The following is a 23,478-nucleotide window of genomic DNA, read 5'->3' on the forward strand; positions in this document are numbered from 1 at the left end:
GATTAGAAGTACATGCCTGTATTACAGCAGCAAAGTGCAGCCTTGGAGCTGGCGTCTCGAGTATTCACCCACACTTGTAATGTTGATCATACACTTTTTTCAACAGAAACAACAAACTCTATGAGCTATGTGGCATAGACAGAATTTTCATGTTTATAGGTGTTTAACATCTACACATCCAGGTGTGGTGTGTGTGTGTGCAAGGTGGGAGCATTCATTCAGCCCACGGTCTGTTCCCTACCAAGTGAGAAGAGCCCAGAGGTGAGAGCAGCCCAGATCAAGCAGCAGAAGCACACAGCAGTCTGCTTTTCCTTGCATGTTCCTGATATCTAAGTGGGCAGGCAAGAAGTTGTTGCTCACAAAAGAAATGTAAGGTATCAGACTATCACATGTATCTGGTACACAGTGATAAAGCAATGGCTGGATCCAATCCAGAAGGCTCTGCCTAGCACTGTCAGATTGCCCATGCAGAACCATGGCACTGGCATGGCACCAGGATGACCTGATAGCTTTGCGTGCTTCCCACACTGCAGTGTGTGCTGCAGGGAGGCCAGCCTGCCTTGCAGAGCAGGATCTCTGGTCATCCATGGGAAGACAGCAGGGAAATGCTCATAGAACTGGGCTGCTTCTGCCACCTGCATCAGTTTCTCAGTTCTAATGTCTACATAACAGAGTGATTTTAATCACTCGCTTTCTACTTGCTCCACAAAAGAAAAGGCAGTTATTTTTTCCATAGGGACAAGAGTAGCACCGAAGCATTCCTGGTTTCTGTTAGCTTCTGCAATGGCACACCAGAACCTCTAGCTTCTGTGAATTAATTACAGTGTTCAACGTGATGGTTGGTCTGCAACAGCCCTCATGGGGAAAGGGGTGTGGAGAGTCTGTGTATATGGTAGGGAGAGCAGCACAAATGTGAGTACTGCTGAAACTTAAAAATCTTCATCTCAATACTAGAGCATCCAGTGAACCTATAGACAAGCACTCCAAGGAGAACATGGGTTCTTAAATTATTGAGAGGGAACATAAGAGAAACAAGGGACAACATTATCTGCCACAGAAACGGACTCCTGGATTTTCCATACAAGGAGTAAAACCTCAGGAATAGGATGTGATCCTATCAGAGACTCACTCCTGCTGCTCCCACACACCTCAGCATTTTCTTTTCACAGGAAACCTTTGCAGACCGTGCTAACACACCGCCTTGGAGCTAACTGAAGTCACACGCTCCTGAAAGCGAATCATGATGGACGGAACGCATTGCCTTCTGAGGAGCTTCAGCACCAAGGCACAACACCACAAAGCGTGCCTGGAAACGGTGACAAACCGCTGTTTCACCATAATGAGATTTGTGAAGGAAATGGGGAATGATTATCTGACATTTGTGTGTGTGGGGAGATATTAATGAGGTGATCTTCCTCCAGCCTTTGACAATCACCATTTGTTTTGCTTACATCTATTAATGCAAATCTTAGAGCAACTGGACATGTGGTGATTTTGCCCCCTTTGTTTTTTTTAACTGATCGTGCTTTTCTTCTTTTTTTTTTTTTTTTTTTTAACTGAAAATTGTGTTTGTTTTTTTTTTTTAATTAGTCACATTTATCTTGTGAGGGGGAAGATTGGGGCAGGGAAGCATTCTCCAGAGCACCTTCATTTAATCTCTGTTACAGCTCTTTCCATAAGAACCGAGGGCCTTTCAGCTTGCCATTAATGAAAAGAAAAACGCTCAGAGGGGACTGCAGCCTCATCATGGAGTGAATCAGGAAGGAGAGCAAGCAGCAGCCTGCCCACACCACAGGCTTCTCCTGGTGCGATCAATAACCAGCAGAGACACCATTCAGAAAAATCACAAAAATAAAAAGGGATATGCTGGATGGAAATGATACAGCATGGGGGTAATGCCCTGCTCATCAGACATGCTACAAGGAAAGTATTCCAGATCTGAGGGGATGCTGATTTGGAGTTTGCTTCCAGCATTCTGCTGCAGGAGACCACCTCTCAGAGCAGTGCTTACACAGAGATGACCACGAGCATCGTGTAGCCCATAATTAAGACCATCCCTACTGGTGGGAAGTTAACATGAACGATTTCTGTAACAGGGAGGGTAACAGTGAGGTAACACTGCAAACATTAGGTATTTGTCAAGATTTCTGCTGGGACAAGAAATTAGATAGGAAGAACAAAGACTTGTGGATGGAGACTTATTTGTTTTTCTCAGCCTTACCAAGGACAACCCTAAGAGAGGGCACGAAAGCATCTCATTTCAGCAACTCATTTAAACAACTCCAAGTGCATTCCTCTTTCCCAGAATATTAGCAAGGTAAAAAACCTTGCAAACATACCTGCATTGGTGCCAACTGAATGGCCAGAACAATCACAAGAAAAACCTACGAAGTCAGAGATGAAGCTTTAGCAGTGACATTGGCAGGATTAGATTTACTCTGGAAGGCCATAAATGTGAACCTGCCCCATTGCCTTACCACAGATTTTAAATGCAATCAACAGAACTGTGCACCATAAGTGAGAACACCTGTCAGCCCATGCCATTACCTCAGCACAGGCAAGCTCCAGACATTGCATTTTCCAGCTGTTTCACAACCCTTTAATTGCTGAAACAAAAGCTAAATAACCAACAGAGCCTACACTTTATTCTCTGTGTCTCCTGGGGCTGTAGAATTAATAATGCTCCTTCCAGCATAAAATTAGTGTGCCTTTGTAGAGCGTTGAGGATGCAGTTCTGTTTCCCACTGCTGTACATAAATAACAATTCACAGAGACGAATGACCCACTCAAAAATGTATAAATGTACTATATATATCTGAGGGCAGGAAAAAGAGGTGCAAACATTTTCTAGAACATGAAACATTTGGTGGCTGTAATGTACAACAAAATGGTTGACTTCGTAAGTCAGGATCCTTCTCATTTCAAACCTTGTTACCTAAGCCAGCTGAATGCACTTAATAGGCAGAAAACAAACGTGCTTGATCTCCCTTTTGATGTTTCGTTTTACATCCTCTACAGAGCTTCTAAGAAAAGGTTTTAATTTGTGCAGGCTAGGAAAGGCAGAAAAATATAGAGCTGAGGTGTATTAATGTTCCTTTCAGGCTGTTAGAGGTGAGACATTCAAGCTGTATGTTGATAGGGACACGATACTCGCCTCAGCAGGGTGTACTGACCTGATAGGCAGAAGGCAACGCCGGTCTATAGGAAGTCAGTGTATGTACATTCCAGACATCTTCACACCTAGCAATCTTCCTGCTATTTTGAAGGGGGCAAGTTTGCTCCTCTACACAAAAGCCATCTGAAAGGCAGAAAAAATGGCTGCAGCAAAGCAGGGAGTTTTCGTTTATGTCTTCAGTTTGACTTGCTAAGATTACACAGGATCTTAGTTACAGCCTCTATAGGAAAAAGAACATGAATCTGTTCGTGTCACTGTACTCAGGAAATCACCAGACGACATTCCTCTTGTATAAAAATAATATACCTTTAATTTATTTACAGGACAGACCGACTGGATGAAGTGGCTGTACTTCGGATGCACTGCAGGAGCTTTTTTTTTTAGTGACCCCATGTCACTATTTGTATGTCTCTATTTTCTTCACAAAGCATACAGTCAAATCATGGAAGATTGGGAACAGGGAGACAAAGGAATGTACACAGCCATTAGACATAAGTTAAGAGAAAAAACAGCGAGGATCTTTCTGTACCCACTTTTGAAAATGCCATTTTAAAAGCTGAAAATCGCTTTTTCACTCATCAGTATGTAAGATAAACGGGCTGATTTTCGACGTGTCAGGAGATATTGCAAAATGACAACATCTACAGTAAAACCCAGTACGTCTTAAATTCACATGCTAGCTAGTAACACCTGCCAGTGGTACAACAGTTCAACGTTATCAACTTCTTTGGGAGCTTCAACATCACTGAGTGGTAAAACACATATGACATCAAGATAAGAAAAAATAATTATAAGGGAAAGCCACACTTTTCTTGCCATCTGGTGGGGCATTCACAACAGGTTGTTGATATTTTCTGTGATTTTACATCTCCCATACAAATGCATGTAAAAGACTTCACAGAGGCGCTCGGTAGCATACAGTTACATTAGAAGGTCTCAGTTTCTGGCACATTCAATTTGCTAAATTTATGCACTGAAATGAAAGATAAGATGCAGACATTGTGGTATCAGTTCTTCATCTTTGGTAAAACGTTTTCTTTTTATTTTAGCCATATTAGCTCCAATATCCATCTTGTGCATGGTGTGCTATTATTTCAACCAAACATTTAGATGGATACAAACAGTATCAGTGTATTGTTTAATACATTCATGACTTTCTTCATACATTCTTTGAGAATGTTGCTAGCATGTGGGGAAAATGAGCAAATGCTAATCTGTTATGATTTACTCCTGGTTTAACACACTATCCTTTCGCTAGTACTCACCATTAGGAAAAAAATGTTATTTTGCTTTTTAAAGGGAGAGATCAATATGACTCTAGGAGCAATAAATTCTAAAAATCTGAAGTAAAAATATCAAGTATTTTGTATTTTCTTACAAATGCTAAAATAGAAAATCACACTGGAACAGACTTCAAATTCGATACTATGACCCACTTGGGAACCATTAAAAAGGACCACAGAGAACATTAACAATTGCTCCGAGGCGTTCCAGTGACGGTCAGTACGCAGTCGCTGACTCTACTGACTCAAAAATACATACCTGACACTCTCTCATCATTTACATCGCCATTAAAAAAGAAGAAAGCTGTTTTAAAGCTGTGCTCTCCAGTGATAAATCATATAGTAGAGTCACAGTGGGTTCTGGGTGGCTTGTGTTACATATGAACATATTATTGATGCAAACTTGGCCGTATAAATCTAAGTTATACATACACAATTATGTCTCCAAATAGCTACTAATTACACTAAATCAGTTTGGCTAAGTGAGCGAGCTCAATATCCCTACATCTGAAAAATCCAGATGGTGCCACGCTGATGCAAAGAATGATGCAAACAGCTCATTCATGGGGACCCTGTAGCACTTCATTCCATCCCAAAACTAATCTTTGCGGGTACCTTTTATTTATGCAATTTGATCTTAATACTGGAAACCTTTGGAATCATCATTTTGATACAGTAAGATCTAAAAGTTTTTAAAGTCCTTGTTGCTTATCTAGTTACTCTTGTTTTACAGAGAGGCAAGCAGGCAGGCAGGCAATGGCAATACATTCCACAGGTGCTGGCTTGGGTCTGTGCTGCTGGCTCTGCTCTCACAAGCTACCTTCAGTCACGCCAACCGCGACACCGAGCAAAAAAGAAAACTCACAGGGGCATGATCAAGCTTGGCGTGCCAACGTAAAGAAACATTCACACTGTGTCTATGCTCACGTCTCAACTCTTCAATACTTCAATTCTTAGAATTTTTAGAAACACAACATGAGTAACAGTCAAAAACGGAGATCACACCGCTCTGACCCATTCTTGGACGTGGCATTACTATTTTCAGTATCTCAGTATCAATAAGAACAAAACACATTAAAGCTGTGATTTACTTAGAAGCAAAGTCAGACATTCCAGTGATTTCAATGAATATGGCACTTTCAAAAAGCATTAGTTTTGTAGATTTCGATGAAGTTTAAATTTCAAATTCCAAATGAACCAACATAATTGTGTATAAGGGTGAAATGAAATACTGCCCCTGACAAACACCACATTTAAAAAAAAACAACTTTATTATTAAAAAGTGTTAAAAAAGGGGGAAGCAGAAATGGGGAATGGCATAGTAGAGTTTCAATACATGTACTTGCACCAGTGAAAGCCATGCTCTTAATGAGTCATTATGAGCTCTGTCACCAACGACGTAGGATCTTTACCCATGTACAAACCTAGTAAGCCACTTCCCACTGCTGCAGTACCCACATAGATGCAACACACACGTTAAAATGCAACAAACTTAGTGCCTAGTTCTCCCGGATGCTGAGCAGCCCCAGCCTGACAGGCCCTTCAGCCTAAAACAAAGCATAATCCTGACAATAATTTAGTGGTCAAAGTCTTCGGAATTCAAAGAGCCCCTCACTTCTTTGCTTTCTTTGCTTTTTTCAGTATGTCACACTTTTTTCTGTTAGGACGCCGGCATCTTTCATCAATGCTCGGTATACATTCATAATGCCATACTTCTTCCATTTTCTCCACGGGGTAAACTGCTTCCACGTAATGGCGGATCAGCCTCAGTCTGATAGGGTCCAGCTGTTTTTTGTTACAAGCACCTGAATGGTTGTATTGCAGTCTGAGATTTTCGGGAGTAAAGAGTTCTGGGAAGAGTCTTACGAGAAGCCTGGCGGCGAAGTTTCCAACAGAAAGGCTCTGCTGTACGATCTCTCTTACCTCCTTATCAGTCAGCAAATACGGAGAAGGCACAGGGAAGTCTGGGTTAGGAATAACGAGTTCATCAAGTGGTATCTTGCAAAAATCCTTGCTGCTCCTTTCGGGTGGCAGTGGCGGCCCTTCAAACTCCTCTCGAAACCTTTCAGGGTTTATTGCATAGCTGAGGAACTCCCTCCTCTCGGGCCCTGGCATGTGGACCTTCCGCTGCTGCTGGTACGAGCGCCGTTGCTCTGTGTCCCTTCGCCGACACCTCTCATCGAGCTTCCCAACAAACTCCAGCATCCACACTCTGTCATTCTTTGCCCTTGGGTACAGTATCTGCACGTAATGCCGAATTAATTTAATTCTAGTGGGATCAAGCTGCTTCTTCCCCAAAGACCCACTACAGTTGTATTGCTTCCGTAAGTTTTCATGAGTAAACAGCTCAGGAAACAAGAGAACAAGCAGCCGAGAAGCAAAGTTGCCTATGGAAAGACTGCTTTCGTAGATGTTTTTAATCTGTTCTTTGTTCAATAGGTAATCGGGAACAGGGACATCAAAATCAGGAGGGGGAAAGTCAAGTTTGTCAAAGTCAATGGGCACAAGCCATATTTTTTTTGAGCGTCTACCTGGTTTTTCATATTCAAAGCTGTCTTCCACTTTTATGATCGATACGTCATCCGGTAAACTGGAAGAGTCGTAACAGTCATCTCTCAGCTGATCACATTCACTTCCATCCATATATACATTTTCAAGTTCTTCATTTATTCGCTGAACGCATTGCTGCAACCAAGCTTCCTCTTCTTGTACATCTGGAAAGTAAATTTCAGTGTACCTACGGATTATCTGAAGCCGATGAGGATCAAGCAGTTGCTTCCCAGAGTCCCCATAGCAGCTGTACCTTTCGGCTAATTTTCTGTGGTCAAAGAGTTCTGGAAACAGTCTATGTAACAAAAAAACACAAAATTCCCCCGGAGAAGAAGCTTCATCTAAAAATTCATTGAGATCCTGAGCATCTAGAATGTAGTCTGAGGCAATGGCATTACTCCTGTCCAAGGACAAAGCTTCTTCTTGCTCTTTATCCTCAAGAAAATGAGAGGAATCCACCTGTTCAGTCTCATAAAAACTGGAGGACTGCACATTTTGTGGGTTATTTTCCAATTCCCTTTGAGCCCAAAATCTATTGAAAAAATCATTCAGTTGAGGCAAACACTCCACCTGCCACACAGCTGTACTCTTCACAGAAGGATAACAGACTTCCACATAGCTACGGATAAGCTGCAGATGGAGAGACTCCAGCTTCCTCTTGTTAGGAAAGCCACAGGCACTGCAGCTCCTGTTGAACTCGTCGTCGCTGAAGAGCTCTGGGAAGAGTTGTACCAGTAAGCGACAGGCAAGGTCTCCACCTGATGTGCTTTGATCCATGAGCTGTTTGAGCTCAGCAGAAGTCAGCGTGTACTCAGGGGGAGGCTTGAAATCTGCCACACACTCCACTGGACTGACTTGCTTTTTGATTCTGCTCACCTCCAGAGACAGAAGGTCAACCTTATTGTGAAGCTGGGTCATATTGGAACTGAGAGTGTTAAGTGTGAAGAACATTTTCTGTATCAAAGAATATATATTTGGGTCAGACTCGACAGCAACAGCCGCTGCAGCGAGGGCTGCAGCAGAGTCCCTTTTGCGCTGGTCATTCAAAGTCCGAAGATGCGAGGGACTGCTGGGGCTGATTTTTTCATACAAGTCATAAGAGGCAAACTGCTCTGCTCCCGGTGCATTCTTCTTCTCTGTAATTTTGTGTGAGATGCCATACAGGGGTTTCTTGTAAGATGAAGTGGTTATGTCGCTGAAGGGTTCTTCCTCACAGAGCCACGTTATATTAGGATTCTTGTTCTTGCTTGGCTGCTCTGCATTTACCTGAGTGGGTGAGCCAGTATCTCTGTTCTTCATGTTTGAATTGGAGCCCTTTGAATGAATAAATATTGTATTAGTAAGACTGCTTTAAAAATATCAGTTATAGATGTTTCCCCCTTAAGCAGGCATTGTTACATAAAAGTTCAAGGTCAAACTGTCTCCAGAAGATTCAGTTGTGTTACATACATCAAATTAATAAATCCATTAGTAAAATAAGAAAAATACAGGAAAGTACTGTTTTTGTTTTATTATTATTATTATTTTGTCTTGGCTCATGGATTTCTCCACAGGCTAGAAATTAAATTATAATAACCCTTAGCACTCTTTTCCCACTGAGTTCTAAATACTCTCCCAAATTAAGTATCATTATGCATATGTGTACGAGGATCTCGAGCTGCAGAGAACTCGGGTGGCAACAAGTCAGCAGGAGAGCCAAGAATAGAACTTAGATTTTCTGACTCTTCGTCCTGTGACCTTGCCACTGCTTCCACCACCTGCATTTAACATTCTTAGTGCTCTCCGTATGTTAGCTTTTGAAAATGCCATGAAGGCTGTAACTAAAACTCTCATTCTCTTCTTGCTCATGTCAGAGGTTTATAAAGTTGTTTCACTTTATTTTTTTTTATCTTCAGAGTGGTGCACAAATCTTAAAAAAATTCTATGAGTAAAATATTAAACATTCTTTAATGTAAATAATAAAAACTTTTTTCTTCATGTGAAAATTATCTTGACATCGCAATTTTTAAAAGGCAATTTTATTTCTGAAGGGCAGAGAAGTTTAATTCCCAGTTTTCTAAATAATCTATACAAAATACAGCAACAAACTCTCAAGAAATTCCTGCTCTTGATCATCTCAATCTCTTCCTCCTTTGAAATCTGAAGCAAATACTTTCAGCTGCTCATAGTAACTAAATAGGGCTTGAGGATTGTTCTGGTTTGGGGTTTTTTGGGTTAATTTTTTTTTTTTTTTTTGCAAACACATGGATATTGCAGATAATTCTTATTAAGTAGACACGACAAAATCAAAATTCAACATACAGATTCCAAACATGAGAAAACACTCACAGATTTTAGAAAAGACTGTACTGAAACATTTTGGCATGGCTTGTTCCACAATAGATCAATTTGATTAAAAAAAAAAAATACAGAATTTGCATTCAAGGATTATAACAGATGGAATGCAGACTTCAGGTCTGAGCTGAGAACCATAAGCAATTTGAAATGCTAGCAAAGACTCCAGCGCATTCTGCAATGAGGAGCTAGAATTAAGGTTCCTTTCTGAAAAGCAGAACAGTAACAGTCATTAAATTAATCTGTCCCTAGGTGTCCTCCTACTTGGCATCTGCCTATTTTAGTGACAAACTGAATCTAATTACTTTTCAATTTCTAAAGCAGTCAGTGCATGCTTAAACAGAACAAGCTGTTTTCTACTCCAAGTTTAGGAACCAGCAGACCCAATGAAATTGGAGTTGTTTCTGCTCTCATTCACATCACGCAGCCCTACACATGAAAACCTGTGCATACGTTCAAGGCTGTGTGGATGGACAGATGATAAATGAAAGCATAATGTAAAAGTCCAAAGAATCCATAGCAGTGGTGGTGCTTAGGACAGCTGACTTTCAGGTTCCATTTATTAGACTGTACCTCCAATCCCACTTGTCTTAGAGCCCATTTGCTGTGGTGCAGCAGGAAGCCAGAGCTGCAGACCACCACCAGCACATGGTACGACACACCCCACCTACATCAGCATCTCCATGACTTATAACACACTGAAGCACCAGAGGCTGATCTGCAGACAGACTGCCACCCAAACTGCTCCCAGCCCATGGCCAGCTCCCACAATGGGGCTGTGGTTAGCACAGATGCCCTGTACTTGTCAGTGGAGGAACAGAGGCACTTCCAGCTGATAGTTTAGCTTTCCAAGCAGACATCACCTGGTGGCAGGTCAGGGCAATCCTCCCAGACAACACAGACCTATGGGTACCTCTGTCTCCCAGTGAGTCCCCAGTCTGAGCTAAAAAACAAACCAACAACCTTCTTTTTACCATTTCAGACCAAAGGAGAAAACAAAGCTGCAATTCTGGAGAATCACAGAATAATAGAATGGCCTGTGTTGAAAAGGATCATCTAGCTTCAATCCCCTTTGCCATAGGCAGGGTCACGAGCCACTAGACCAGGCTGCCCAGAGCCACATCCAGCCTGGATGTGAATGTAGAATTTTTTATTTTTTTTTTCATATAATGTGAAATCTGCTACCCAAGTAGCAAGATACCTTTTGGATAACACCCCTGTTCCCAGAGAGTATCCCAAATATTCCCTCACACACATAGTATGATTCATTCAGCTCCTTCTTTACCAAATAGCTTGTCTAGGTCACCAACAGTCTGCTAGTTCCCCTCAAGAGCTCCTGCCGTTCTTTCCCTGTTTAATTATACAACAAAACTTGGCAATGTGAGGGTTCCTCCGATCAGCGCACACCTCACGCACAGTGCTGGGACAAAGCATGATTTGGCTGTGTACCCAGCAGCACAGACTCACTGCCTTCAGTATCTTACTGCACCCTCAGGCCTGGATGCAGGGTGCTGGGGGAAGGCAGTGGTCGTGCAGGAGCAGGGCTGGGCCCCGCCACCAACAGCTCAGCACTGCCACAGGGACCTGGGCATCTGCCTTGTAGAGAAATATACTCAGCGTTCGACTAATGGATGACAACAAGTTGGGGCCCATGCCTCAGCACTCTCCATGTCAGAAGTTTTCTTGTCATCTTTCCCTTTTGCTTTGCTTTGTTTTTATACAGGTTCCAGCTGGAAACAGCACTACTCACAGCATAAACACAGGGCTTTGGGTACATTCTCCAATTAAGTTAGTATTTAATATATTTTTAACTATATTTCTGTAATTTTTAAAGAAAAATCTTTAGTGGCAATTAGCTTATTTCAGAAAATGCTATTCTGATTTAGGATGAACAATTTTAATGTACTATCAATAATACAAGCAAACGAAAGTTTCTGTAAGATTAAATATACATAACCTAGTGCTGCTTTTTATATTATATTCGCATAGCAAGTTGTTGGACTCTATATGTTCTTTGAAGATGTCCAAAATGCAGCATTTTGGTAAACACTGACCAACACAACTGACTGTGAAATAATCTTCCATATTACCTCTCAGTGTCCTAACCGATCTTTAAAAGTTGTTTAGTTATTGCCCTCCTCAGTGTGAAAGCCCAGGTAATTTATGAGCTTTATCACGCTTTATACACAAAATCTCAATGCCCATAAGAATAAAGAACAAAACATTTTAGCATATGAATAATAAGCATAAATATGTCTAAGCAAGAAACACAGAAAACAATTCCATCAAATACTTCAGCTTGGAAACGTCTTGCATGGAAATTATTAAAATTTACATTCTCCTACATGAGATTTCTCTAAAATTATTTTTATGGAATGTAGAAAAACATTGATTTCTGGCTTAAATCAGAATAATTTTTTTTAAAGTGAAATGTCTTCTGACAGGAAGTCACTGAGTAATATCAACACCAGCCTGAGAGTACAATTATGTAGAAGAAAAAGTACAGCTCTAATTGCATTACAGATAGATGTCTATGTGAAACGTAACACAACCAGAATACTCTGAAAAAATATTTTGTTCTCTGTTTAAGCAGAAATAGTTAATGAAGTCATCAACTAAAGCAAAATATTTGCACTAGAAAAGCAGTACACTTTAAAAATGTTGTTAGGATTGAGGACTGGCTTTGGTTGGTTATTTAACTAAACTTGCTGATTCACTGGGGTCAGCTGAGAGTGAGTTTTTTTCATCGTTGTAACTGGGTCACTTTCTGACATAATAAATTCAAGGTTAATTCATTTCAAATAAAATTTTAAAATGTATTAAAAGCAACCAGCAAAACACAAAGAAAGCACACTTCAGAGACCAGAAAGTAGTTCTTTTAAGATTTTGAATGTAAGTAAAATAATTGTAAAAAGTAGAAGAGAAAGGGAAAAAAAGAAAGAAACAGTGTTATAAGATTAAAACCTACCTACCACAGGCACTCAGGAGAAAAAACAGAGACAGAGCTCTGAGAAGTCAGAGAGATGACAGGCATGAAAAACAAATACGAAGAGCCACAGCTAGAAAGGAGAAACGAAATGCACAAATGCAACTCGGGATAACTGGCTAAGTGGCAGAACAGCAGAAAAGGATATGTGCATTAGAGTAGGTCATAAACTAAATATAACCCCAGGATTGAAGTTATTCGAAAGAGGTTGAATTTGAATCTAGGTTATTTTAAAGAAGTGCTGAGTGTGAAAAACAGGAGGTCATTATAGTGCTCTATAGGGCGTTAGGAGAGATGTGACAATCCCACACTGAACACGACTCTTCTGGGAATCTCAAAGAGAACAACAAAAACATAAGGGGACTCCTGGAGAGGAGCTGAGGAAATAGAATTTCAGTACTAGGAAAAGAAGGGCCAAGCATGGATGGCTCTATAATTTTTTTATTTTTTTTTAAAAGGAACTGAAGGTCACCGCTCTCCCCACTGCAAAGAACAAGGGCAAAGAGAAACCTGTGCAGTTTCAGCAAAGATTAATGAAAACACCTCTGGTTATTAGGGAGGTGAAACACTAGAAGGGGATAACTGAAGAGATCTGGAACCTCCTTCACTGGCTGGACAAATGTATGGATTGCCACAACTGGGATGCTGCAGAAGTTGCAATACATGCCATTCCAGGTGTGCTGGAGGGTTCTGCATCCCCGTGTTTTTCTTTTTTGAGTAATATGCAAATTTATACATGTCACACTGACATCAAAATCTGTGTCATGGAATGATGAGAATTACAGCCCTGGTGCTACTGCCACTGAGGATCCAGCTGAAGGACTGTGTGACGTGAGAGAGGCTGTAACCACAGTCATACCGAGTTATGCCAAACCCCTACCTGCTCCTACATTCTCTGAAAAACAAAAGTATACTTCAAATGAATGAATTAACCTATAAGTGTATGTCATTGATACAATTGCTCCCAAGTTAAAGAAATGCCCAGACAAATTTTGTGTGCAAACTGGGTCAAGAGAAGCCATATTTGACTCCAACTCATCACTAATGCAAATCTTATTAAATGACTTGCATTTTTGCTTATAACAGCACTGAATTTAGCCTATAAAATATGAACAGAAAAATCACACAGTCATGTATAGAGAAGTCACCTCTTGTGTAAAGCGTCTTTTCTTCACACTGGGTAAGACATCTTGCTGGCTCCCTGAACCATCACAACCAAGTGAGGTCTGTTTCCGTTTGTTGGAATCCTGTAGGCAAGTAACTGCGCCATCCACTGAGTGTTTCTCAGAAGATCTGGATGTTACCGAGCAGTCTAGAGCTTCATCTTCATTTTCTGTTTCTACTTTCACAATATTTTTTTTAGGAATTTTTACTGGAAAAAGAGAAGGTTTAGAAAGATAAAGCACTCTCTCCGGAAAACCATGACAGCCTTAATACAATCTTTCGTGTTTTGTTTCTTTTTATGAAAATGTGTTTTGAAGAACATCATAATTTTTTTTTTTTTTTTGACTTGCACAATAAGTGTATGCTGAGGCCACCCCAAAGTCAAGGTTTTATTATGCTAGGAACCATACAGTCATCCAGTAAACGACAGTTTCTTCCCCGAAGAAGAGTTTTAAAGCATAAACAAAGTTACAGTAGGAAGATTTTTCTGGAGGGGAAGGAAGGATGCAGAGCAGAAAATACAATGAATAACAAAGACAATGGTGCATTTTAGATAGCTTTTCAGAAACTGTTAATGTAGTTTGTCCTGATCCAAGCGCATTCTTTATCAGATTACAAAGCTTCATTTCAACAAGTATTTTTGCCTGAGCAGAAATTACACAACGTATGATTTTTTACCTTCATCGTCATCAGTGATTTCAGCTGAGTTCATCTTCTATCTCACTAAGGAACAAAACAAAAACACAGATATCAGCATCTTCTGGAAACAAGACACACCTACACGTGTTTTTGTGATTCCTTTTACTGTCCCGCCATTGTGCATTACCAGCCCGCGGATAATTTCCAACCTCTATTTTTGGAGTCACCAGCTATTTTCAATAAATTTCACAACCTGTAGACCTGTAAACACACAACCTATACTGCAGACAACATACAGAAGCAGGAACATATTGAAAATGACACACGTTTTTTCTGGTACAAAGCAAAGTGGAAGTCACTTCACTCGTATTCATAAAGTCTCTTGTCAGTACAGAAATGAAAGTTAACTGCAGTCAGTTCTCTCAGCCTGTTGCCACATCTTAACACGGTCAAATGCTTTTATGTTGTTGTTCTGTGTGACCCTGAGTCACAGAATGGAAACTCACCATAAAACAGAACACATGTATGTTGGAGTAAGTTTTCAATTACAAATCCTTGATCTCTTGTTGTGGATTGCATAAATTGGAATAGAGAATCTGCAGACCTGCAATAATTACTTTTCTTCCTACTGCAAAACAATAGCCTCTAATAGTGTAAGAATGTTGCTGGGTTTCTTTGTAAGGATAAACAAATAATCCATACTATCCTAACATAATTTCAGCATTATTTCCCATATCATAGAACAGCTTGGGTAGGAAGGGACGTTACAGATCATACAGAAGACTCAGCTGTATTTCTGTCTCCTTAGGAACTAATTTGGCAAATCACTTGGGATAAGCATCAGTCTGTGGATGTGTTCCTGAAAGATACTCTAAAGCCTTTGGAGATCTACAAAGCAAACAACCTAATCAGATCTTACTGCCCTTAGGAGGCACACAGCTGCAACCTGACACCCTTAACTTGTAAACCAGTGACTGAAGAGCTGTCACACATCTCTCATGATCACCTACTGTAGCCTCATGTTTAATTGGCCGCAGATTATAATTACGTTTTCCACAGTCAGACTCCTTTTTAATATGGCTGTCTTTCAACCTTTCCTGCAGATCCCTTAACTGAGGGAGCAAGTGAATAAAGCAAACAGCCCATCAAAAGCTTACGTATAGCCCATGAGAGGGAATTATAAAGAAATCTAAAAAGAAACCGGAGTGGGGAGGGACAAGAGTCTGCTTTAGAACAAAAAATAATCTTTACCTTACTTTCAAAGCACTGAAGCTTTTTTTTTCCTTAAATAATCTCACAATATTGTTAAAAAAATTGTGCAAACACTTGAATATTGCACCACTAGGCATTTCTGTCACCAACTGATGGCTGCTAATGGTAAGCACGGGATCACACTCAGAAAGTTTCGTACGACTGTAAAGCAATGGGTGGCACACACACATCCAAACAAAAGATGCACGGAGTTATAATCTGCTCATCCTAGGCAACTTCTTAAGCATAGCATCTTCTGACACACTCGTCCTGAGCATGGCCCTTGTATGCAGCCCTGTAGAAAGCATCCTTAAGAAGAGAATGTCTTCATCTCATCAACAGAAAAACATATGCCTCAGTTATACAGAGCTACACTACAAACCCTTTAGCTAGCGGCTGCTCTTACCATAATTTCAGAATTTGTGTTTGAGCTGATCCATGCACAACTCACACCAGCTTAACGGTACTAAAACCACTGTGCTTACACTTCAGCAAACTGCAGAGACAAAACAGCACGAAATACACGTGACCCACACCACCTGCTAAACCACCTGGTAAAAACCAGTGAGGATTAATACCAGGTCTTAACAACAGCATTTGTGAAATCAGACAGCCACTACAGTTCCTTATGAAAAATCCTAAGACAGCATACTTAATATTACTGTACTTCACCAGAAAGCTATGTGGGACTTGAAGAAGAGCACATCATACTAAGCATCTGTATTTGCCCCAGTGTCTCAGATACGCTGACATTCAGCCTCCAGACCTTTCTTCTACCTTAGTTCACAGCAATAGGCTTAGCTTTAAGGGACATGAGCTGTGACACACACAGCATTTTTGTCAGGGCCAGAGGTGAGAGCAAGCAAACACACTGATAGCACTGCAGCAAAGCATTCTGTAACGGAAATCAAAGTGTTAGAGCTCCCCAGCCCAATCCTGGACCGCTCTGTTAGAGCAGAGCACTAACAGCTGGTATGCTGGTAAACACAGAGCCAGGACAAAAGAACGTAAAGGCAGTGCTGGGAGGAATGATGCAACATATTGAGAGGATATACAGAATGATTTTTTTCTTCTAACTGTGACTATAATTGCTATTCAAACAGGAGACCGTGTTAGGAGAACTTCTCTAGGAAAATACTAGCAAATTGCATGTAGAAGATAAACAAGAATCTAAATGATCGCTATTTAAACCTGGAAAAGAAGTAAAAACTGAATCAAAGCACACACCCTGGTTAACAGTTAACTTTCTAAACATCAAGCAGGCCAAGCAATCCCCAGTTCGGGTCAAATGTTGAGTTCGAACATTTTGTCCCACGCGTTTGAAACACAGTGCTGTAACTTAGTTTTAAATTACCTTTTGATCTGAAAATTGCCAGAATACAATTAGAAGCAGATAGTGAAAAGAACATCAGACTCAATGACTAGACTTTCGTTTGAGCTCTCGGATATCAAACAAAGCATGAGCTCCAAACTGTTCCTTCTTGGGAGTCCTAGTAATCTCTCTCTCCTTATCTGGTTTCCTCTGTTACGATATTTGTAAAAACATGGGCATTACGAGAAAATTAACCACAGACAGCAGCTTCTATTGAGAGTGAGGAGTCAGCTGCCCCTGTAATTTCCTGCCACACAGCCCCACCTGCTTCCCGTCAGGCATGGCTGCTCACCTCATCCTCCACTGAGCTTCTTCAGCTTGATAAACTAACATAAAACAATTCACTTCTTTTTTTTTGATGGGTTGCTTTTCTTCTAATCCAGAGAGACAGTGTGTAAGGCAAGCAACCAGACCTGGCTCCAAGCACACGTCAGGTCTGGAATGGGAAGGAGGAGCAGAAATCTCTCTGACACCAACACGTCACTGGCACGGTTCAACTACTCCACACCATCACCTCACTTCAAATGTAGGTTGCAGCTGAACCGTGAGCAAGGGGTGTGAAGACAGCAAGTAATGCAGAGCTGCTGCTATAGGCCAGGAGGCCACATGGGCAGGTCCATGTGCAGGTACGTGTGCCTGCCCAGGTATGGCTAGCATCAGTCTGGCTGGGTGCTTCACGTTCTCTGCAATGCAGTTTGCAGAGTGTAGGGGAATAACAATTATTTCTGCGGTAGAAAAGGCATCATTCTGGTCCAGACTGTGCAAATATAAAGGCTGGAGAAGAAAAGAGGAACATGGGATGCAACAAGTGCAAAAAGTTATCATGAAAGAAAATCTTTCCTATCTAAACTGTTTTGATAACTCTTATACATAGCTGCAGAGATACTTGTACCAAGCACAAGTGGGTGTCATGAACCTGTACAATTTCAGCTCTCACCTTGGAAGACGTAAGCACTCCTTTCAGCTCAGTCCTCTAGACTTTTGAAACAGTTAAAAAAGATGAACCTTAGAGGACTCTTCTTAAGGTAGTGACAGCTTTGTTTTTCTAAGAAACGTGAATAATATCTCAATTAGCAATCAGATAAAGACAAAACTATTCATTTCATCCTAATACACGGATGAGCTTATTTGCAGAGAACTGATTCAATACGCAGCATCGTGCACTCCTGCTGCAAGTTCAAGCTACTTCAAACAAATAAGCATACATTACACTCAAACTCTAGACATTAATCTAAGCATTTTATATGCAATCTCGAGACTTGCACCAAGATCCAGAAATCCCACTCAGCTACCCGAATCACAGAATGGCCCACGTTAGAAGGGATCTCAATGATCATGAAGCTCCAACTCCCCTGCCACAGGCAAAGCCCCCAACCTCCCCATTTAATACTAGACCAGGATGCCCAGGGCCCCACCCAACCTGGCCTTGAACACCTCCAGGGACGGGGCATCCACAGCCTCCCTGGGCAGCCTGTTCCAGCACCTCACCACTCTCACAGTAAAGAACTTGCTTCTGACATCCAACCTAAATTTTCCCTCCTCCTTACAGCTTCTAGACATCAAGTTTCTGGTGGAGCACATACACAAAACCCTAAGAGTCCTACATGAGGAATTACTCTGCTCAGATTCAATAGAAAGACTTTGGTGCTTCAGCACTCTCACGGAGGGCAGCCACAAATGAGCACAAGGCATTTCACTTAACAGTGGTACAATGGTTAAAGAGGTATTCGGGAAATTTTTTATTTTCCTGCTATTGATTTCACACTGGAGACAATACTCAGGTCCCCAGATCCCAGACAAGTGGCCTCATCACCAGGTGATGGACACGCAGGGCAGGCTGCAAGGCAAGCTTGGGCATGAGGAAGTAAGCAAAGAAGGGAGTGTCCCAGGGTTCCTTGGCTGCCACTACTGGCCAGATCTCCCTCCCACAGACCCTGTCCTCATCAGATCTCATCAGATTAGCCAAGGGAAAGGGACAATTCAATAAAGGAAAAGAACTTTATCTAATTCCACTCACATCACTTAGGCACATGATTCCATTTAGTAACATCCAACTGATAACACAGAATTACAGAATCATAGTAGTTGGAAGGGACCACTGGAGATCATCTAGGCTGACCCCTGCTAAAGCTGCAACCTACAGCAACTTGCAGAAAAAAGTGTCCAGGCAAGTTTTTAAATATCTCCATAGAAGATCTCTCTGGGCAGCTTATTCCAGTGCTCCATCACTCTCAAAGTTTTTCCTCATGTTCATATGGAACTTTATGTATTCCAGTTTGTGCCCACTGCCCCTGGTCACTTGGCATCAACGAAAGGAGCCTGACCCTACCTATTTGGAGCCCTTCCTTTAGATATTTATAATCATTGATAAGATCCCCTCTCAGTCTTCTCCAGGCTGAGCAGTCCCATGCCACTCAGCCTTTCCTCACAAGTGAGATGCCCCAAGCCCCTCATCGTCTTTGTAGCCTTTCCTGGACTCTCTCCCCGCTCTCTATCTTTCCTGGGCTCCTGTACACACTCCACCAGATGCAGCCTCACCAGGGCAGAGTAGAGGAGGAGGATCACCTCCCTCGACCTCCAGGATCCCATTGGCCTTCCTGGCCACCAGGGCACACTGCTGGCTCATGGCCAACCTGTTATCCACCGGCACCCAGGTCTTTCTCTGCAGAGCTCCTTTCCAGCAGATCAGCCTCTAACGTGTACAGATGCATGCAGCTGGTCCTCTCCATTTGTAGGACTATACTTGCCTTTGTCAAGCTTCACCAGGTTCCTCTTTGCCCATCTCTCCTGTCTAGGTCTCACTGAATGGCAGCACAGCCTTCTGGTGTGTCAGCCACCACTCGCAGCTTCGTATCATCAGCAAACTTGCTGAGAGTGAACTCCATCCCTTCATCCAGGTCACTGATGAGGACATCAAACAATACCTGACCCAGCAATGGCCTCTGGAGAACACCATGAGCTACATGTCTCTAAACAGATTTTGCACTGCTGATCACAACCCTCTGAGCTCAGCCACCTCACCGTCCATTCATCTACCCCATGTATCCCATCTACCATACAGGGCTACCTGATTGGTCAAACATCATTTCCTCTTTGGGAGCCCATGCTCACTATTCCTAATAACCATCTCTTGGAGATGACATCCAGAATAAGCTGTTCCATCACCTTCCCAGGGATGGAGGAGAGGCTGACAGGCCAATACCCATTGCTAACAGAGAAGCTCAACACTTAGCTCAAAGCTGCAAATTTGAGATAATGGAATAATGACTTAAAAAAAAAAAAAGTTTTGGAATGTTAATGCTTGTCTGTCCTTTTAGAGGTAACTACTGCCCTGAAGCTGCTGTTGCAAATAGAGCTAAAAACATCATCTGTGTGTCAAAATTGTGCCTACTTGAAATATGCACAAAAGCCTTCAGGATTAAGGTAGAAAATAGATATAGGTAGAAAAAAACACATGAACACAACATAAGCCTAACCTCCTCCTATTTATACCTAACAATTACTGATTTGTTGGCCTCATAGTATTTTTTTTTTTTCTGTCTCATGTTTACAACCCTTACAAAAACCACAATGCAAAGAGAAAAGACCTTGCTGGTAATAGAAGACCAAGCCAATTCTCCACCCTTGCAATCACTCTTAAAGAAAGCCAGATTGATCACCCTTAAGTTCTGACTTAAAAAAATGCTGTTGTTCAATCATTTATAACTAAAAAACAACTTATTACTCATTAAACATCCATACACAATCAAAGCCCTGACAACTGGGGAAAAAAAAAGCATAAAAACCATGAAAGACAGTACAAAAGTGCAGAGATACTGCATATAATTCTGATTTTATAACACATTTTTAAAAAAATATGATTACAAACTAAAATGATTATCTTAACTAATATAATAATTACTGTTTCCAGTTTTATAGAAGTTAGTTGTTCACTAATTCAATCGTTTGCAAAACACTGCGTTGTTCAGTTCTGTATTGCATGGCCAGTGCGTAGATGCTGCTTCTCAAAGCACACAATCCTACTAAATATATTAATAGCTCCACGTAGGTTGGACACCGAGCCTTGGAGATGTAGGTCTACAAGGCTTCATTATTGATACGTTACCAATAAAATAACATCATTTTTTTTAGACATTGTGTATTATGAGATGTTTATTCCTTCCAATGCCTCATGGTGGTACATTGCTTCGTGCATAAAAGTCACAGGCTTTAATGAGAACTACTTGAGTTTTGTTTACATCCGAAGAGGTGAACTGTTATTTACATTTTGGTCAAAAGATAGGACAGGTGTTTGCTAGTCACATTAAGAATGTTTAAAAGCATATTTAAATAATTTGTTCAACTCCCTTGCTTTCAGCATGCAGTGAAAGATGTAACACTAGCTAAGGAGCTGATATTGTAAGGAGGTAACATTGGCTACATTTTACAAGACCAGTGCACAGAATTGCTGTTATTTAACAGAGAAAAAGCAGCTGGCCTAGCTACAACAGCACTTAATCAAGTCAGTGCTACATACAGTGTGGTTTATCCAAAGCCAACCAAGGATGGTTTATTAATTAAGAGACTTCTCAGACAATAAAGGGTCTGAGGTCCTGTTCCCTGTCTCTGTTCCCTGTCTCTGGGTCTGTACTTCTCATAAAGCATGCGTTGGATAAAGCAATGCAAAAACTCACACACACACACAAGAGTCCAAAGGAGTGCCACAAAGGTTTTCAAGGGGCTGGAGAAGCTGCTGCAAGAGGAAAAGACTGAAGGAGTTTTAGGCCCTTTTGAGCTGGGGAACAGAAGGCTCAGGGGGGCATCCCAGTAACTTAACAGGTGGCCACAAAGAAGACAGAAGATCTCCTTTCACAAGGAGCCGCGCGGAGAGGATGAGGGGCAACGGATACAAGCTGTACCAGGAGAGGTTTCACCTTGATGTAAGAAAGAAATGTTTCACAGTGAGAACAACTGATCTCTGGAACAAGCTCCCAAGGGCCGTGGTAGAGTCCCCATCACTGGGGCTTTTCAAGACAGGTAGACGGCGCTGGATCATCTCACCTAGGCTTCCTTTTCCAAGGAAGGCTGGGCCTGCTGAACTTCTGAGGTCCTTTCCAATCGGGGCTGTTCTGATCCTCCCTCGGAGAAGTTCCGCAAGCTAGGAAGCAGCTGGCTGGATGCAGTTCCATCCAGCTCACTGTGGTTCTAACTACCCCGGTAACGGTGAACACACAGTCCTTTGTAATGCCTCAGAAGGATGAGGTTAGAGTAGCTCTCTGAGAGGACAAGGAAGCCTCACCTCTTGTTCAGGTGACCCAGCAGCTGCCTCCCACTCAGGCACACTGCTCACCAAGCAACTGCTGGGCAGCTCTTCTGCTGGAGCAACCCTACAGACCTCTGGCTTTGGCCACGTCATTCAGGTCTTTCTCTTCCTGCCTGCAGCACTGGGTTCAATGTGAAAGTGTCTATATGCTACAATTACTCTTGGCGTGCATTTTATTCTTCCAGTTTATAAAACAAACAAAACAACACCATTCAAATTCAGTTTAACAGAATTGCATTGAAACACCACTCCAAAAATTTTTCAGCGCTTGGTTTCTGTTCAACAGGTCAGCAATTAGAGTTTAAACAAGACAGAAATTTCTCAACACCTTTTCAAACAACACAACAACACAAGTATTTTACTCCAGGCTTTTTGGCATTTTCATTAATATTTTAATTTCCTCTTTAAGTATTCTCTTGTTATTGAAAACCTCATCACCACACTCATTTGCATGTTATGGAGAATAAGCAAATAGCTGCATCTCGCTGCCGCTACCTCAAACATCTGCATTAATCATGCTAAAAGTTACATCTAAAACCACCACCACAGACAGAAAGCAGAAAGACAGATAAAGGACTCTATTTCTCACTCTGAGCTGCACTTTGCATACGTTCAGTCAGTTTTCCTTATAAATTACTGCATTTTTCTGAAGAGAATTGTGGAAAAGCATGGGAAGTCACTCGAGCAGCAGGTTCAAGAAACAACTCCAATGTCCAAAGCCACGTGAACTGAAAATGCTTATTATTTCACAGAATTACAGGGCCGTGGGGGTGGGAAGGGCCCTCTGGGGATCACACAGCTCAACCCCCTGGATGCTGGAGCAGCATCCCAACAGGCTCCTATGAAACAGGACTCTTACATCTGTTATCCAAACGAGCAAAATGCAAACGGGGAATCTGGGAGCGTACTTGAAGCAGATGTTTTTTATTCCAGCAATTTGGTGACAGCAGGGTGCTGCCGGTGACCCCAGAATGGAGATTCGGAATACAATTTACTATTGGTGCCCAGTACTCAAAAACAGTATTCCAACAACATGAATGCGCTACAACCACAACTGCACGTATCTCAAGTTTAAAAACCACAAAAAGGACAATATTAAGAGAAGCTTTACCCTTAACGGGCAATACAACCCCCCGGGCCGAGGACAGATCGGAAACCTCCTTCGCCACCGGGCGCAGGAGGACGGGATGCTCAACCTGCAGCGGGGCAAGGCGCCAGCAGGCCCCTCTCAGCACGTCCGATCCGACCCCTCGCCGAAGGCACGGGGACGGCCCCCCACCCGCCGGGGTCCGCTCCGTTCCCCGCGGCCGCCCCCAGCCCGCCCGGTTCCCGGCCGGTGCCTCCGCGGTGCCGGCGGGGAGGCGGCGGCCGCCACGTGGGAGCGGCGCGGCCCCGCCCCGAGGCGGAGGCTGCGGCGAGGCC

The 23,478-nt window shown here is 42.1% G+C and overlaps 1 protein-coding gene across 2 annotated transcripts; it reads right to left on the reverse strand.

Moving 5' to 3' along the window:
• Positions 1-3,460: 3,460 nt before the first annotated feature.
• On the reverse strand, positions 3,461-14,219 carry BEND3 (BEN domain containing 3). 2 transcript variants are annotated; one of them, XM_042809215.1, is made up of 3 exons: positions 14,171-14,219; positions 13,477-13,700; positions 3,461-8,322 (listed from the first exon to the last, which is right to left on the reverse strand). In XM_042809215.1, the coding sequence occupies exons 1-3, from the start codon at positions 14,202-14,204 to the stop codon at positions 6,070-6,072; spliced, it is 2,511 nt and encodes an 836-aa protein (XP_042665149.1). In that variant the 5' UTR covers positions 14,205-14,219; the 3' UTR covers positions 3,461-6,069. The 2 variants fall into 2 exon arrangements, with proteins under 2 accessions (XP_042665149.1, XP_042665158.1); XM_042809224.1 differs by lacking the exon at positions 13,477-13,700 and having other exon boundaries at positions 14,171-14,218.
• Between the last annotated feature and the right edge of the window lie 9,259 nt (positions 14,220-23,478).

Source organism: Centrocercus urophasianus, unplaced genomic scaffold (assembly GCF_019232065.1).
Source record: "Centrocercus urophasianus isolate 14NV4802_14NV808 unplaced genomic scaffold, USGS_Curo_1.0 seq_10, whole genome shotgun sequence".
In the NCBI taxonomy this organism is placed as follows: domain Eukaryota; kingdom Metazoa; phylum Chordata; class Aves; order Galliformes; family Phasianidae; genus Centrocercus; species Centrocercus urophasianus.

What these genes read in the sequence shown, in the direction of transcription:
- BEND3 (XM_042809215.1), bottom strand. Translation starts at nt 14,204, where the DNA reads ATGAACTCAGCTGAAATCACTGATGACGATGAAG. An exon ending in AATCACTGATGACGATGAAG is followed by an intron (nt 13,701 to 14,170) that starts GTAAAAAATCAT and finishes CTCTTTTTCCAG; the next exon opens with TAAAAATTCCTAAAAAAAAT. An exon ending in AAAGACGCTTTACACAAGAG is followed by an intron (nt 8,323 to 13,476) that starts GTGACTTCTCTA and finishes ATTCATTCAAAG; the next exon opens with GGCTCCAATTCAAACATGAA.